At 39.1% G+C, this 17,384-nt stretch overlaps 1 protein-coding gene across 1 annotated transcript; it reads left to right on the forward strand.

Annotated features, from left to right (window-relative positions):
- Window positions 1-3,842: 3,842 nt before the first annotated feature.
- metap2a (methionyl aminopeptidase 2a) lies at window positions 3,843-15,313 on the forward strand. Its single transcript, XM_012873829.3, has 11 exons — window positions 3,843-4,033; window positions 7,706-7,801; window positions 7,907-7,969; window positions 8,081-8,183; window positions 8,478-8,639; window positions 10,677-10,858; window positions 11,909-12,003; window positions 12,096-12,192; window positions 13,109-13,212; window positions 13,299-13,414; window positions 14,894-15,313. The coding sequence occupies exons 1-11, from the start codon at window positions 3,877-3,879 to the stop codon at window positions 15,144-15,146; spliced, it is 1,428 nt and encodes a 475-aa protein (XP_012729283.1). The 5' UTR covers window positions 3,843-3,876; the 3' UTR covers window positions 15,147-15,313.
- Window positions 15,314-17,384: the final 2,071 nt, after the last annotated feature.

Here is a 17,384-nt window from a genome sequence, read left to right on the forward strand (position 1 = left end):
ATTTGAGCAGGTAAATAAGCATATCTGCCAATGGAATGAGTATTTTTACCCCTAAAATAAGATAATTAGACATCCTGCACTTGAAATAAGATGATTGAGATGAATTTTTCCTATTTTAAGTGCAAAATTCTTATTCCATTGGCAAATCATCTTATTTACCTGCTCAAATCAAGGACAAACACACAAATTTTAAGAACATTTTTACTTACTTCTAATTCCGTTTTTGCAGTGCAGCCGAAAAGAATAGCTGTAACCTTATTTTGTCCCGTTTACAATGTTTTATATGCCACGTCCCCCCTCCCCAACTTATTGGCACAGCTGTGAAAGATTTGTGAGAAGCTTTTAAATTCAATTTTTCGTGCATCAGCATAATCAAAACACTGAAACATTTAGAAAAGTCCTGTTTTAATTGGATAAAAGAATACAAAATGAAGAAGTAATTGTTCCTTCCGTAGTAATTGGTGTGTTTTCCAAACAGGACAGAACTCGGGCTGACGTTTTAGGAGTTCACGGTTCTCAGGGTTTTTTTTGGAAGAGAAACAAACCCACAGCATCACACGTCCTCCGCCGTGCTCAATAGAGGGCTTGAAGGGCGTTCACACACGTTCCTCCTTTGCTTCATGCCAAAGCCAGGGAGTGTTTGTGGCAGAAAAAGCTCAATCTTGGTCTCATCTGAACAAAGCACACAGTCTGATGATGAATAAAGGTCAATTTAAGTCCATGTAGGGTTTATTAAACCCCTGTTGCACATTAAAAGCCATCTACTGGCCCAGTTGGCATGGAAAGATGAACTGGGGTCCTCATCCAGCCTCGTTTGTCACAGATCTGGTCATTTTAGTGTTTTAGTTATTGTTCTGACTATGAATATGGGAGGTTTAGTACCTAATCATAAAAATCTACACCCATCTGGTTTACTTGTGTGGTGCGTTGTCTTGTCTTTCTGATTTTGAAGCATAGCTAGGAGGAAAATAAATCAAAGCATTATTTTTGTTTTTAAGGCTCTTTTTTGTTTTCTCAGGGCGCCAATGGGTTTGAGAATGTCGCAAATCGTCAGTTTTCCTATCGAACTTTAATTTTCTTTTGGTTTTGAGTTACACTCGTTTGTTGGATCAGATTCTGAAAGACGTTCGCTTTCAGAAAACGTTCCGTCTGAATTTTGCTGTCGGTAAATAAAGACGGAAGAGAAACGTGGACATTGATATAGGCGCAATTATAGAAGGAGCTATTATAGAAGAAAAGAGACGGATGCTTTAACTTACCAAATGACTAGGAAAACAGGCTAATTTCACTAGAGTACATGTGCAGGGCATGTGGGGGAAAAAAAACTAGACTGTAGTCTTGCAGTAAATCTAGTAAAGTTTGCATAAACACAAATAGTCCTTCAGTGAAATCCAGAAATCAATCAATTAATCTGAACACACTGAGTAAAGCACGACTCAGCTGACTTCTTCCAAATACATGAAGTTTTGTGCTTTTTTATTTTATTTTATATTACAATCAACGCTCTATTTTTGTTTTTCTCCCCGTATGCCATCTGGTCTGGAGAGGCAAAGCGAGCCTGCACTCACAGTGCAGCTTAGGGAGCACCACTGTATCTGCAGAGGACTCCTGACACCAGTCCTTATCCCACCGGTGTGTGAGTGTGTGTGTGTTTACAGGGGGCATGCTCAGTGGAAATGTCACGGTTTGAAGTGTTTGATGTGAATGTAATTTACTGCAGTGAAGATTTAAAGTTAAAAAAAAACAACAACATGTTTTATTGAGGGCGGTGTTTCAAGCACCGGAGAGTTGTGACGTTAGCCCCGTCCTCCATCTCCACCTCGTCACCATGTTTGCCTTGTTGTCCCGAACCTGTCCTGCATTTTTTTCCCCTCCCACTCAGAAATAAAGCACCACTCTGGAAGTGTTGAATGGAGTCTGTCGTCGCTTTGGGTCTCAGTGGGGGTTTACAAACAGGTTGGGCGGCTTATTGCTTCTGTTTTGTTTGGATTCTGCTTTTCGTTTGATCCGTCACCGCCGAGACGCCCCTCCCTAATCCCTCGCCAAACGGGCTTCACGGGTTTATTTCACTACATTTCAGCGAGAATTTCCACTAGTTAATGCTCAGATTAACAGGTGAAAAAACTATATTATTAACATAAAGCTATATTCAAAACCTTTTAATATTCTTTACTATTATTTTTAAATTTAGTTTATTGCTTGACAAAGAAATGTGAGAATGAAAGCCACTAAACATTTACTTCTATCTTTAATTATTTCAGCTCATAAGAAGTCCAGCGTTTCATTACCCGAGGGAACCTATACTCGCATATTCCTAACCACTTTTGTCTGAAGCAATTAAATTTATATTTAAATGCCTCTATGTTTTACACCAAGCTGTAGGTGATAACCATGCTTGGGCTGCAATCAATACGTTGATACTAGTAACCTATAGAGTCTTAACACCAAATGAATACTGTGTGTGTGATGTTTCAGTGGTGATCGCTGTAAAAGCTTTGCCACCTAGTGGTGTTTTAGATTACTTTATGTAATACAAACCTTTCTATATTGCATAAACTATTCATACTACCTAATATTTAGTTTTATTTGCAATAAACTTTATAGTATATACATATTATACACCATGTTTCTTTTAGTGTTTCAACATATTATTATGAAATTACTGGAGACTCTTTTTCTTATACAGCCAAATTAACCACTATTACTATTATTATTATTATTATTATTATTATTATTAATAATAATAATAATAATAATAATAATAAACCTGAAGAATAAGAAACATGGGTCAATTATCTATAGGTACTCTATCTAGATTACTTTATGTAATATTAACCTTTCTATACTGTATATTATATACTATTTTTACTACATAATATTTAGTTTTATTTGTAATAAACTTTATAGTATATACATATACACCATATTTCTTTTAGTGTTTCAACATATTATGAAATTACTGGAGACTAGTCTATTGCTGTCTTTTAAAAGTTTTAATCTTTTTTCTTATACAGCCAAATTAACCACTATTACTATTATTAACATTATTATTAAACCTGAAGAATAAGATATATGGGTTATCTATAGGTACTCTACCTAGGTTACTTTATGTAAAATACTGGAGACTCTATTGCTGTCTTTTAAAAGTTTTAAACTCTTTTTCTTATACAGCCAAATTAACCACTGTTATTATTATTATTATTAATAATAAGAAGAAGAAGAAGAAGAAGAAGAAGAAGAAACCTGAAGAATAAGAAACATGGGTCAATTATCTATAGGTACTCTATCTAGATTACTTTATGTAATATTAACCTTTCTATACTGTATATTATATACTAGTTTTACTACATAATATTTAGTTTTATTTGTAATAAACGTTATAGTATATACATATACACCATGTTTCTTTTAGTGTTTCAACATTTTATTATGAAAATACTGGAGACTCTATTGCTGTCTTTTTAAAAAATATATTTCTTATACAGCCAAATTAACCGCTATTACTATTAACATTATTATTAAACATCTATCTATAGGTACTCTATCTTTGCCCTTCGCTGAGTCGGCATGTTTACCTCGTGAGGCGTTAGCGTGCTCAAATTTGGCTCGGACATATGCCCACCAGCGCTCATAGCTGTAAATACATCTTAATACATACAAATATGCAATTCCATGGCAAATGATCGTTCCGAAGGCGGCGTTTAAGCCTATCGTTCAGTTTTGAAGTTTAAAACAAACATTTTGGAAAAGAATACCAATTAATTAATACGCAAATGCTAAAAACACTACATTATCAACCATTTTTTTTAAGTCCGGAGTGTCCGTGGAGGCAGCAGCAGTTCCCTCCCGCTTCCTTTTCCAACAGCGCCTGCGATCATGGCGGACGTTGTCGCGGAGCAGCTGGTGATCCAGAAACCAGTCCACGAAAGTGAGCTGAACGGGGAGGCCGAGGTCCGGGAGGAGGCCGACCCAGTGGAGGAGGCAGCGAAAAAGAAGAAGAAAAAGAAGAAAAAGAGCAAGTCTGCAACGACAGGTGAGGGGTTTGTGTGGCTGCTGCCATGCTAACAGGCTAACGAAGCTAGCAGTAGCTCAGTTGACGCTGCGTCAAACTCGCCACGGTTAGCCGCATCAAAGTCGGAAACGTGAAACTATATAAAACGTGTGCTCTTGCCCTTAAAAGGTTGTCTTGAATAGTTTTAAAACATTGAAGTTTTGACCTATTGCAGATCGTAAAACATAGAAAGCTCCCTACACTAAGTAGTAAACGCTAAGCCAACTTTAATTTCTTCAATCCAGAAGCTTGGCTAAATGAACGTTAAGGTTTCTTAAAAATAAAATGCCTTTTTGTAAATGGCTATTTCACAGTCTTAAGGTATTTTAAAACTGAAACACCTGAGATGAAAACACCTACAAAAAGGGGAATGCTGTGCTGTTTTGTCGTTTTTTTTAAATGCAACAAATCAGAAGGATAGACATTCATAGACAAAAATTGTATTTTAAAGACATATAATCCATGCACGTTAACCCTGCTTTTACTAGTCTATTGTCATAGCTTTTTAAGCTTGTCCTTATTTTGTTGTTTTTTTGTCAAACATAAAAAATAGGCTTTTAACTCATCCAAGTTAGGATAGAATAACTGAGTTAAGGTCTAACCAGTCAAGTAATTTAACATTTGAACCAAATCTTTAAAAAAAATCTTAATTTAAAAGCTTGAAATGGCACTTTTACTGAAGTGCCATGGGTTTTGTTTGCTAACTAACTATATGTATGTATGTTAGTCACCAAATTCTGTTTAATTCAGCTCCTTTCCTTCTAAAAGGAAAAAAAAAGAAAAGGTGAGTTTGTTTAATCTCAATAGGTTGAAGCCAGTGGTAGGAGTTTGGCAAGAAAACTCTTCATATCACCCAGAAAAAACTAGTACACCTACATTTAGCTTGCGTAAGCATTGCTTGGTCGTCTGGGCTTTTATTTTGAAAGGGAACCCGGAAGCATAGTATTTACCGGGCGGAACTTGACGCTGCCTGATCTTTTAGCCATGCGGGTTTCAGGGCAGAGAACACGGTGACATCTTGGACTCGGTCAGGCCTCAGAGAACTTCCCACAGGGATCAGCGACATTAAATCCGTGTTTCTGGATCTTTGTTCAGTTCAGAGTTTGAGTTTAAACGCCTCATTCCTGGCATCTGGCCCCACCTTTTTTTTTTTTTTTTTGGCTGTGCTGAGCCTCTGCCAAGTTTTCCTGTTTCGTAATTCTCCTTTTACTGGAGTTATTATGTAAGGAGACAAGAGAATGCGTTCATCAGTGATCAGCCAATTAAAAGCTAAACAAACCATCCTGTCTGAGACTTTTGAATTATTACTAGAAGGAAATTAGAGGTAAATGATTACAACTTGGAAAAAATGTGTTAACTGGCAGTTAAGGGGTTAAAACTGTTTTAGGATAAATATTTGCATAGAGAAATCATTACAAAGCTTTTTTTTCACTTCAGAGAAACAAATAACTTTTAATTTTGGCCCACAGTCCACTGCTTTATTTTTTTCCAGACTGTCTTGATTTTTAATTAAATAAGAATTCAGTGATTATATATATATATATATATATATATATAAGGATATTTCCACATTTTCCTCATTACCTTGATATCAGCTGAGCTATTTCAGTCACTTCAGGGAATAAAACACAGTGAAAGTCCATCCAAGCAGCCAAATATATTTTTGTAGAGTTAAATTTGATGGGTTACACCTAAAATATATTATATTGCTCGGTCCAAAAAGGTTAAAAATATAAAACAACTGGACTTCTATGCTGAAGCTGAAGACGTTTCGCTTCCCTTCCAGGAAGGGCCATGTTCGTCATTAGTAGAATTTACTGCATAAAATTAGTATTTGAAAGCACCGCCTCCACCTCGTTTATGTCGCTCCGCCACTCGGCGAGAGACGCGTTCATTGCGCAACACAACGAATCAATGATGAAACACGTTGGCAACGCTTTTAATTGTCGATTTTTATCAATTATACGGATTTGTTGTTGCAGCCATAGATTTGACCACTTTATTTCTCAACTCTTACATGCATTTAAATTAAAATCAGCATTCTTCTATTCATATAAAAAACAATAATAACAGATTGCCTGTTCACTATAGTCTCGTGCCTTGTAGATTTCAAAATAAAGGCGTCTTTTAAAAATGATGTGGACCAATGTCTTCATTATGCTTCAATTGGATCATTAATCATTTATAATAGTAATAATATCAATGTTATCTACAAATGAATTGTGATACACAAGATACTTATATACATATTTTACAGCACCGTGTTCGCCACTAGTTTTACTACCTTCAAAACCTTAAAAAATGTAAAATCTTCACAAGCACCAATAAAAGGTTTCTACCTGTTCCTTTGGTTAGATTTTGTAGGCGCTCCAGTCATGTATGAAAAACTTTGTTGTGTTTCAGACTGAGAACATGCAAAATCTGCCTTCAGAGCACGAAGACAGCAGAACATGGATGGATTCAGTGTCGGCCAACTTCGGTTTCCTAACAACCACGTCTTTAAAGTTCAGAACGAAACCAGACTCAAGCAACCTGCAGCTGTACATTTAAAGGAACCCACTATTAGTAGTAAAAAAAACCTTTTTATTTAAGAAATTTGCAATATAATCACAATTTATAATTTATGGCTATGTCACAATTAGTGAATCAGACGTTCTTTAGGTGTCAGTAATATGGTTAAAGTGAGTTTGGCTCTACATGGAAGGGAAGACGGTTGCAGCAGTGAGATAATCTAGTTTTATTACTTGTTTTAAAGTTTATATAATCAAACTGTTTTACCAGAAACTTTCAGGAATCTCACCATAGCATTAAGTAGCGATCAATCAGTTTAATACATAAACGTGTTTGTTAGTTGCACTTTATCTTCAGCAAGGATTGATGTCCAAATCAATTAAAAGCTTTTCTCTTGAATAATATTCTGATTAATAAAAACATTCAAAGTCCTTGTTTTAAATTGTCCTTGTTTACAGACATCTTTATCTAGAGGCCATGTTTGTTGCTTGTGGTTAATGCAGAGAAACAACAAAATCAAATCGCAATTTTGGTTGAAATATATCGTAGGCAGAACGCAATCATTTCTGCTCCGAGCTGAGACGCAGCGGCTCTTTTAGCACCTGATCTGCACAGCGATGAAACAGATTGATTTGTAGTTTGTATATGCTTAAAAAGACATGATAAAATAAACTGAAAACAAAATAATCACATTAAATCGCAATATTAGGATAAAAAAATCACAATTAGATTATTTTCCAAAATCGTCCAGCCCTAGTTTAGATGTAAAAAGAAATAAAAATGATACATTGAAAATACTGTAAGATGTTTAGTTTATAAATTTCAATAAAATATTGTCATACGGACGTCGCCATGATGTTTACGTTGCAATGCATTCTGGGTAAATGGCGTATATTAGCTCCTTAAGCACTAGCTCTGTCCAGCCAAAAGAGCAAAGGGCAACGTTAAAGCTTTTAGTTTGAACCGGAGTGGGTTGAAGTTGATCACAATATAGTAATAATAATAAAATGATGCGTAGCGTGCGTAGGACTGTGCGATCCCAGCAGGTAGTGCTCTGTGTCTGGTGTCTTCAAACTGCCTTCTGTTGCTGTAAACTTAAATCAGAGCCGGTTTCCACATTTGTTCATCTGCTTCCCGCTGCAGCCGTTGAGCCCGAGGCGGATGGCGTGGTAGAGGTGGCCAAACAGCTGGAGAAGCAGGCGATCGAGGACAAGGAGAAGGACGAAGATGGCGAGGACGGTAAATATCTGCCATTTAAAACGTGTCGGGAGCAGTTTCCCCCCCCCTGCGGCGGATCTCAACGTTCCAGGCGGCCGGGTTTAATAGCTGTGCTCCTGTGCTCAGATGGAGACGACGGGGAGAACGCAGCAGGGAAGAAGAAGAAGAAGAAAAAGAAGAAGAAGGGACGTAAGTGGACTATTTTCTCTCATCAGTGCTGCAGCGTCATCATTGTAAGGCTTCAGGTTTATATCAAGACCGTCAGTTTCAATAATGAAGTTATTTATTTATTTTTATCAGCCAAAACTCAAACGGACCCCCCATCCGTTCCCATCTGTGAGTTGTACCCCAGTGGCGTTTTCCCCATCGGACAAGAGTGCGAATATCCCGTCTGTCAGGATGGGTGAGTGGCGTAAACTCCGACTTCAGGCTGTTTCAACCGATTCTAGCTGCTAATGTGTCATCTGCTGTAATAATTCACGGGTTCAGACATCGTACGGCATGTCCTGCCCAATCAGAGCTTCTTCGCCGTAGCTTTAAGAAATTTAATCGTCACTGATGCTCAGCTAGAAAAGCAACCAGAAGTCCAGACTGCCGTGTTTAAGGAAAGGTTGTTCTGTCCAGACGTTTCTCTGGCGGGACAAACCGGGTCTGAATAAAGGCTCGTCGGTACAAATCTGTGTTGTGGTCCCCCCAGTCGTAGCGCGACGTGGCGTATGACCATGGAGGAGAGGCGGGTGATGGATAAAGCCAACGAGGAGGTGTGGAACGACTTCAGGCAGGCGGCCGAGGCCCACAGACAAGTCCGGAAACACGTCCGCAGCTTCCTGAAACCTGGCCTGACCATGATTGAGATCTGGTAAGGCTGCCGACCTCACAATAACCCACCTCTATAAAACCATAGTTTTATATAGTTAAACGTCGTCTTCTTTTTTTTTTTTTTTGTAAAGAAAATGGGAAAACCTTCAAAAATACTTTTTCTGTCTCAAACTGATGGACTTTTTCCCCAAGATTTCAAATAAGATGTTTGTCAAGTTATAAAAAAAGTCGCCGCTGTAAAAGTTTGGATCTAAAACCTTCAACAAGTCACACATCAAGAAGTTTGCAGCCTGACACGACTGATGGCTGCAGGGTTTGAGTCAAATCTGGACCAGCAGAGAAAGATAGAAACTGAGTAGGAAGTATTTCCAGACTTGGTCCAGTCTGTCCATCCCTCCCTCTTTTATCCATCCATCCACCTGTGTCTGTCATTCTGTCCATCCAATCTGGTTTCTCCTAGGGCTGGGCGATATGGATTAAAAAAATAAATCTACGATTTTATCATACCAAATCCGATTAATTGATTTTTTCCTCCTTTTTGTTTCATAAAAAGAAATTAAAGAAATTATTTTAAAACCTTGCTTTTATGTCAAGCATTTCGTCAGGGAGTTGACCTGAATTCAAAGTGCAACTAAAAACAAGCTGTGAAACATGCTTGTAAAACAAGATGGCAGCCGTGCCATTATAAACAATGAATATAACAAAACATTTGCTGCTAGTGGTATTACACATTGAGCTAAGAACAGGCTTCACTGCACTTGTGAACTTCAAACTAAGTTTAAAAAAAAAAGTAAATAAGTAAATAAAGTACCTTGTATTATGGTTAAAAAAAAGTTTCCACTTAACAATATTTTGACAATAATTTTGCCTAAACATGCATTCAGCATCACATGCTGTTCTCTTCATGGAAACCCAATGAGTGTATTGGCAAAATAAAATCCAGATTTTTCCAAAAATGAAATCTTAAAGAATTGTAAATTCAAATTAATCGATTTATCGCCCAGCCCTAGTTTCTCCTGGTCTGAGAACTTCAGGAGAACCTAACGTGGAAAACTTTTGTGTTTTTAAACTTCAAATTGGCTAAAGACGGACTGAGGCCTCTGGAGGCTTGAGTATGAGATGTTTACATGAACTCTGTGGGAGCTGGACGGTTTGGTCCAGCCTCTGGGTCACAGGAGCTGGACAAACCAAAGGTGTCGGGTCCTTTAAAGTGTTTAGAACAGGGGTGTAGCTGCTACCCCCGCGACCCGACCCCGGATAAGCGGAAGACGACGGACGGACGGACGGACGGAGAACAGGGGTGTCAAACTCATTTTGGTTTAGGGGCCTGCATACAGCTTAATCTGATCTCAAGAGGGCTACACGAGTAAACTCATTGCAAGATTAAATAGAACTAATAAATGTGGACTTGTTGTTGATTTTTATATTAAATTAATTTCACTTTTACACAATATATTATGAATAACCTTAGCGTTTTTAAGAAAAGTATGTGCAATTTCAACAATACTTTTACTCAGTTAAACATTTACTTGTGCATTATGCATAAGAACTGATCACAGTGATTGTACAATGTTGAAAAACATTTATTCACATTTTTTGGAACTTAAAAACACTGTCCTGCATGACAAAATACATCAAACAGATAAAAATTAAGAAATGATTTGAATTTTTCCACACCTGGAGCTTAATCTGCTGATTAAAACACAGCGCCCCTCGTGGACAATATAGGAACTGCATATTTTCAATTAAATGAAGTACATGTTTTTTTCAATAATTGTTTTATCATTCTCTTCCTTTTATCTTGTCCTCTTGTGAAAGTCAAATCTGATGAGCTCTTTGTGGCATCTTATTGCCACATTGCCAGACAGGACACTGGAGGGAAAAAAAAAAAAAAAATTTTTTTATTTTTTTATTATAATGATAATGCATTTAGCCACAGGGCCGGACTAAATTGTTGCCGGATCCGGCCCGCGGGCCGTATGTTTGACACCCCTGGTTTAGAATCTGGAAAGATGAAGCCGTTTTTTTTAGGGTCGAGCCTCACTTGTTTGCCGTCTTGTTTCCCTCCTGTGCCCAGCGAGCGTTTGGAGGATTGTTCCCGTAAGCTGATAAAGGAAAACGGGCTGAACGCCGGGCTGGCCTTCCCCACCGGCTGCTCCCTGAACCATTGTGCTGCCCACTACACTCCCAACGCCGGAGACCCCACCGTCCTGCAGTACGACGACGTCTGCAAGATCGACTTCGGCACGCACATCAACGGTAAAACGTGGCACAATTTTGGAAGGAGATTAAACAAGCTCTAGAAACTATACTAGGTATAAAACTAGCTTTTGATCCCAAATTGTTTATTCTAGGATTATACCCAAACAGACATCATATATCCAGGAAAATGATTAATGCCATGGATCTATGTCTATTACTTGCGAAAAGAGTTAAAGGCAAGGCAAATTTATTTATATAGCACAATTCAGTACAAGACAATACAAAGTGCTTTACATGATTAAGATATAGCAAAATAATAAAATGTAGATAGAAAATAGAATAAAGGCAAGTAGGGATAGAATGTAGTAACAAAAAAGAACATTAAAGAAGAAAGCACTTTCATGGAAGAGTACCAGTAAACCAAAATTCATTAATTGGATTAAAGAAATATCTATAACTTTGCCAATGGAAAAGATTACTTTCATTATAAAAGGGAAATTGTCGCTATTTCTAAACATTTGGGGTCCTTTTTTGGAATATATAAAAAACATGGATGAGAGGGATTTTGAGGGTGGATTATAGTGACTGGAGTGTCCTGAAATAACTTTCGTTATTTGTATACCCGACTATTCTACTCTGAATTATACATTTGAGTTTATATTTTCTGTAGACTACTGAAACAATTTGGGCTAATCTTTTGGAAATTAGACAAACCATTATTGTTGGAACCTTTTTCTGTTTTTCTTTTAGGGGATTTGGGGTTGGGGGAGTGTTTCTGTTTTCTTTTTTACATGCTCTGTATGTAATAAGTGTTACTTTAAAACATCTCGTAACGATCTTACATGCAAGAAGAGTCGAGTTGAATGTTGGACAATAGTCAACTACCCTGACCTTTTCCCTTAATGTGAGAGCACACTTATGTTCTGTATATTGCTGGAAGTATTGTTAAAAGAAATCAAAAAAAGATAATGTTGGGAAAAAAAAAAACGTGGCTCCAGGGGCGTTCAGGACAAAATCTGACTGTTTGCTGTCAGATTGGAGATATTTCTGTTCAGATTGAGACAACGCACCAATCAGCCTGCTGTTCTCTCCTGTGTTGTTCCGCAGGGCGAATCATTGACTGTGCCTTTACCGTTACATTTAACCCAAAGTATGACAAGCTGCTGGAGGCGGTGCAGGACGCCACCAACACCGGAATCAAAGTAGGACTCAAACGGCCCCGCTAACAAACACGTCGGCCATCTTTGATGTGTCAGGAGCCCGCGGCTGACGCTCTCCTGTCGGTCTGTTGCAGAACGCCGGCATCGACGTGCGCCTGTGTGACGTCGGCGAGGCGATTCAGGAGGTGATGGAGTCCTACGAGGTGGAGATTGATGGGAAAACATACCAAGGTATTCATTAGGGCTGGGTATGGATTCAAATTTCAAGAACTGATTCGATTCTTAAGATTCGATTCTTTTCGATCCGATCCAGCCTCAAATTGGATTGGTGGTATTAAAAACATTTTTGAGCTGTTAACTGAATTTCAGTACTCTGTAATTATGCAAACATATTGATACTAGTATCATATTAACATTTAGCTGCAAATTAATAAAGTAATGGTAGCTAATGGCGGCTGTAAGCACCAAAGCCACAAACATGCTGTGGGGCAGAAAATCCAAACAGATCCAGGGTAGAAAACACCAGATGTATCTGCAGCTGCTATTTATATTCAATTTAATCAAAAGGGACACTAAATTTGGACACTAGCCTGGTGCATTGTTAAAAATACGACATTAAAAATTCCCCTGGTTCATTCAGTCAATTGGTTTTGGAGGGTGGGCGTTATAAGCTTATTGCTTCTGCCAATACAACCTTTTTCAGACTGTTTTTTTATATGTTACAATGACATAATTGTCATTTATTTTATACTTGTGTGTCTAAAATAAATACTATTAAAAAAAATTCACTGGAGTGTGAAGGCTCCTGTGATGCATGTTGCGTCCATGCCTCTGACCACTAGGTGGAGCTTTGCTTTGTTTTGTCCTGCTGAGGTCTCAGACAGAAGAAGAACTAACAGACTAAGAAGATTTTTAAGCTAAAGTCACCTCCTGGTGTGCTTTACTGATAAAAACACAATATTCATAGCAAATGTGTGATATGAAAAACAAATGAGGTTGAAAAGGACTGTTTTACTTGCAGCGTATTAAGTCATCCATTACTATTTTGTTGTTACTTCAACAGGAATACTAAATAATATAAACACTGCATGTTGTTGTTGGTTTTATTCATTTATTTTTCTATTTTATTTTATTTTTTTCATCCCAGTGAAGCCGATCAGAAACCTGAACGGTCACTCCATCGGTCAGTACCGGATACACGCCGGCAAGACGGTGCCCATCGTTAAGGGAGGGGAAGCGACAAGAATGGAGGCGGGTGGAGTTTTTTGATCGCTCAGAACTGCTCAAACTCGTCCGTTTCCCGGGTCGGTATCTTGATGCGTGTGTTTTCTGTTCAGGAGGGGGAGGTCTACGCCATCGAGACGTTCGGCAGCACGGGTAAAGGTGTGGTCCACGACGACATGGAGTGCTCCCACTACATGAAAAACTTTGACGTCGGCCACGTCCCCATCAGGTGAGGGTGCGGTGACTTTGTTTAGAGGCCGGATATCAAAGTGCAGCAACACTTTCAGGCTTTTTTTTATTTGCAAACTGCATATTTTAGTTTATCTACTGCTCTGTATTAACCTGACAACAGCCAGATGCATGTCTCGCTCCGCCTAGCTCCACTCACATACATCTGGGACATCGGCCAATGAATGTGATTTCCCCAACCAAATTTATGGTCTGGCCAATCAGGACGCAGGGCGGGTGTTTCATGGATGTGACGTAGTGGAGACGCCACCGTGAGATTCCAACAACAATGGCGGCTCGCATCGAGGAAGCAAGCGTTAGCATTGATGCTGCTATTTCTTCCGTGTTGTCCAATCTACCTAATATTGTTTCATTAAAAGAACATCAGAGAACGGCTCTGAAGGCTTTTGTTGGTGGAAACCATGTTTTCACCCTTCTCCCGACCGAATTTGGCAAGCGGTTAGGCGCTAACGAGCGGTTAGCCCGGTTAGCGGCTAACCGCTCGTTAGCGGCTAACCGTATTATGAGCAGTATACGAAACACCTGTCAATATTTGGGGGGGTCCCCATCTCCCGATTGTTGTGCAATACCGATGTAAATTTTCTCAATATGCAGTAGGCCTATAACATTACAATGTCAAAGTCAAAGTTAGCTTTAATGTCAATTCTTCACATTCACCAGACATACAAGGACTCGAGAAGACGTTCCTCATTCACCAACAGTGAAACAGATAAAGTTCACAGGCACAACAGATAAGATCAGTCCCTAATACTAAAATTTTAACATTTTTAGTATTAATCCCCCTGGGATCATTAAAGTATGTCTGATTCTGATTCTGATATTTGTGAATAAATGTTTTGAATTTTAAATACTGGACATGTTGAGCTTAAAATTTTTTTAGTGACCATTAGTGACAAAAAATATTTCATTTTTTATTTTTTTTTACACAATTTAAGACCCCTTTTTAACTTTGCTTTTGAGGCTTTCAGGGGGTCTCATGGGTTAATCGGGGGGGTCGGACCCCCCCGTATTTCGCACTCTGATTATGAGGCCTTTAGTCCTCAACACGGTCCGCCCGGGATCGACTCCGACCCGCGGCGCTTTGCCCCCCCCCCCTTCCTGTCAGCTCACTGTCAATAAAACGCGTGCCTCTAGAGCCGCAAACACATAAAATAAAGTTTTGTTTTTTTCCTGCGTCGCTCTCACAGCGTCACGGGTTAGCTTCGGTGTGAGTGGTTGAAATAGCACGTTGATAAAGATGACAGACAAGTGGCTTATCCAATCATATGCAAGGATTTTTGATAAGGCCCAGCCTTCAATAAAGGCAATTCCTATGGCGGTGTCCCAGATGGATGTGAGAGGAGCTAGGCGGAGCGAAATGCGTCTGGCTTCTGTCAGGTTAGCTCTGTATTGGTCTATCAAACAAAATCCCTATGAAACACTTACGATAAATCTTGTTCGTTCGTTCGCTTCCTTCCAGGCTGCCTCGGGCAAAGCACCTCCTCAACGTGGTCAACGAGAACTTCGGCACGCTGGCGTTCTGCCGCCGCTGGCTGGACCGCCTGGGCGAGAGCAAGTACCTGATGGCCCTGAAGAACCTCTGCGACCTGGGCATCGTGGACCCCTACCCCCCCCTCTGCGACACCAAGGGCTGCTACACCGCTCAGTTCGAGCACACCATCCTGCTCAGGCCCACCTGCAAGGAGGTGGTGAGCCGAGGAGACGACTACTGATCCCCCCCCAGACCAGACGGCCCTCACCGCACACACACCTCCAGACACTGATAGAGGAACAGCAGAAAAGAGCCGCTTTTATTCAGAAGAACCGACAACTATAAAGAAATGTTATTGTAGTTTACCTACAATGCCTCCCTCATAGCTTCCAAGGAAGGATGCAGCTTCCAAGGAAGGATGCAAAAAAAAAAAATCTTACTATCCAACCAGGGATACATTTAGAAAATCAAGAAAAACCTTTAGCAGCTATTGCCTTGAAGCTACCAGTGCAACCCCGGTAATCAGAGATCATTCAGCTCCAGTGACTCCACTCTGAGACGTCAGCACCGTAGCTCCATAATAAAGGCCACCGATGGGTTTTAGAGAGCGTTCAGCTCCATGCATGGTGGGAATCCACTGCCTACAGAGACTTTACCGCACAGTTAAACTCGGGGTGCCGTAGTAATAGATGCCATCTTCATACAGACACCACATACCTGCAGCTGTGCGTCTTGGCTTCAGGAGGGGAAACCTGCACTCTGGCCCTCCTGTTTTGGTTTCGTTAACGTTTGTAAAGTATCGTTAAAAATGGCCGCTGCGACTCTTATGTTCCCGGTTATTAAATTGCTTGATTTGGATCTCTCCTTGGAAATGTTTTTTTTTTTTTTTTGTAAGAAAAGGGAAAAAAAAAAGGATGATTAAAATAATTTTTGCTCATTGCTTGTTGTCTCTAAGTACATGAAGTCAAGTGTATGCAGTTTATTTTACAGATGGGTGCAGCTTTTTATGTGAATCCAGTTAGTTTTACTAGTCTGTACAGCTTTAATAGTTGCTACTATTTGTAAAGATTTGTTTTAATACTTAACGATAAAATAGGAAAAATAATCAGTGATCTTACCTTAATAATCACACAATAAACTTGAGTTGAGAAACAATGTAATTGCGGTATATACATCCATTTAATTCCCTCGTTGCGCCACTAGTCTAAGGGTTAAAGTTCTCCATCGCTGCAACGGATTTCCAAGCGCAAATTGTTCCGTCTAGCATTTCGCTGAGCTATATAATACACTGGAGTGCTGTTAGAACGAGTCGCTTTGAAGCCACCGGCCGCCATATTGGTACTCCCTATTTTCCTCCAGTAACTAGGGAATATGTGTTCTACAGCATTGAATAATGAGGATTTTCTCATGTTCAGGGGAGGCTTAAAACTTTAAAAATGTCAAATGCCATATACTTTTATGTTATGTTCTAAAACTATCAAGTACTGAGAAAGTAATGTACTGAAATATTTTGCATTTTATTTAAATATATATATAAATAATATACAAAAACATATATTTACATATATATACATATACACATACTTATATACATATATTTAATATATGTAAAATATTTCAGCACCTAATTTCCTAGTAAATGATAGTGCTAGTATATCCACTGACTATAAAATTACCTATGAAACGTTTTCACAGAGCCAGAAAACTGCTTTGTTGTTGCAACCAAATCCTATGGGATTCTGTAAGAGTAGGGAGTAGCAAGATGGCGGCCAGTGACTTCAGTTTTTCGGCAAAATCAGCACTCCGGTGTATGTTGCAGCTCAGTGTAGCATTTATTTCAAGGTTTTAAACTGAAGCTGCTCTCAACCAATGAAACATGGCTGAGCGGGACATTAGCCAATCAGAAAGAGAGTAGGGCGGGTCTTTGGGACATCTGCCAATCTGAGCTTCATCTGCGTTCAATCATAACTTTTGGAAGAGCGTCTCAAACTGGCCAAAGACGACTTAGATGAAAGTAGCGGTGGTCAAAGTTTAATTTGGATTTATGAACCAGCAGGTCAGAAAGTTCAGCAGATTGAACATCTGACAACAACTTCCATCGGTAAGCGTGTCTGTTAATTGACGAGTTATTTCCACCTGTGGCCATGTCACCTTTCAGCGTTTATTCCCTGGCTTCCAGTAACTTGGCTGATAAACCAAACATGGATCTCCTCATGATTCATTATTATGTTTTATTTAAAACTCAAAGAATAACGCGCTAGCTCAGGCTAATTTAGCATGACGTGCTTTTTTTTTTTTTTTAAGAAGAAGAAGACGGGTCGGAATGTCAAATAATGTTCCGCATTTGACTGGGTCAGATTTGGAAAAAGTAAAAAGAATAAAACGCTAAAAGCTAGCAGATTTATAGAACTTTAAAATTGTAAAGTGATGCCTTTGTATAAACTCAGGAGTTGTGATAATGAATTGCTCTGCAATAACA

The sequence above is a fragment of the Fundulus heteroclitus genome, chromosome 17 (genome assembly GCF_011125445.2).
Source record: "Fundulus heteroclitus isolate FHET01 chromosome 17, MU-UCD_Fhet_4.1, whole genome shotgun sequence".
Lineage (NCBI taxonomy): Eukaryota > Metazoa > Chordata > Actinopteri > Cyprinodontiformes > Fundulidae > Fundulus > Fundulus heteroclitus.

Coding starts and splice junctions, on each gene's coding strand:
- metap2a (XM_012873829.3), top strand. CDS start 3,877: ATGGCGGACGTTGTCGCGGAGCAGCTGGTGATCCAGAAACCAGTCCAC. Junction 12,004..12,095: donor CCACCAACACCGGAATCAAA/GTAGGACTCAAA, acceptor GGTCTGTTGCAG/AACGCCGGCATCGACGTGCG. Junction 13,213..13,298: donor GGGAAGCGACAAGAATGGAG/GCGGGTGGAGTT, acceptor TTTTCTGTTCAG/GAGGGGGAGGTCTACGCCAT.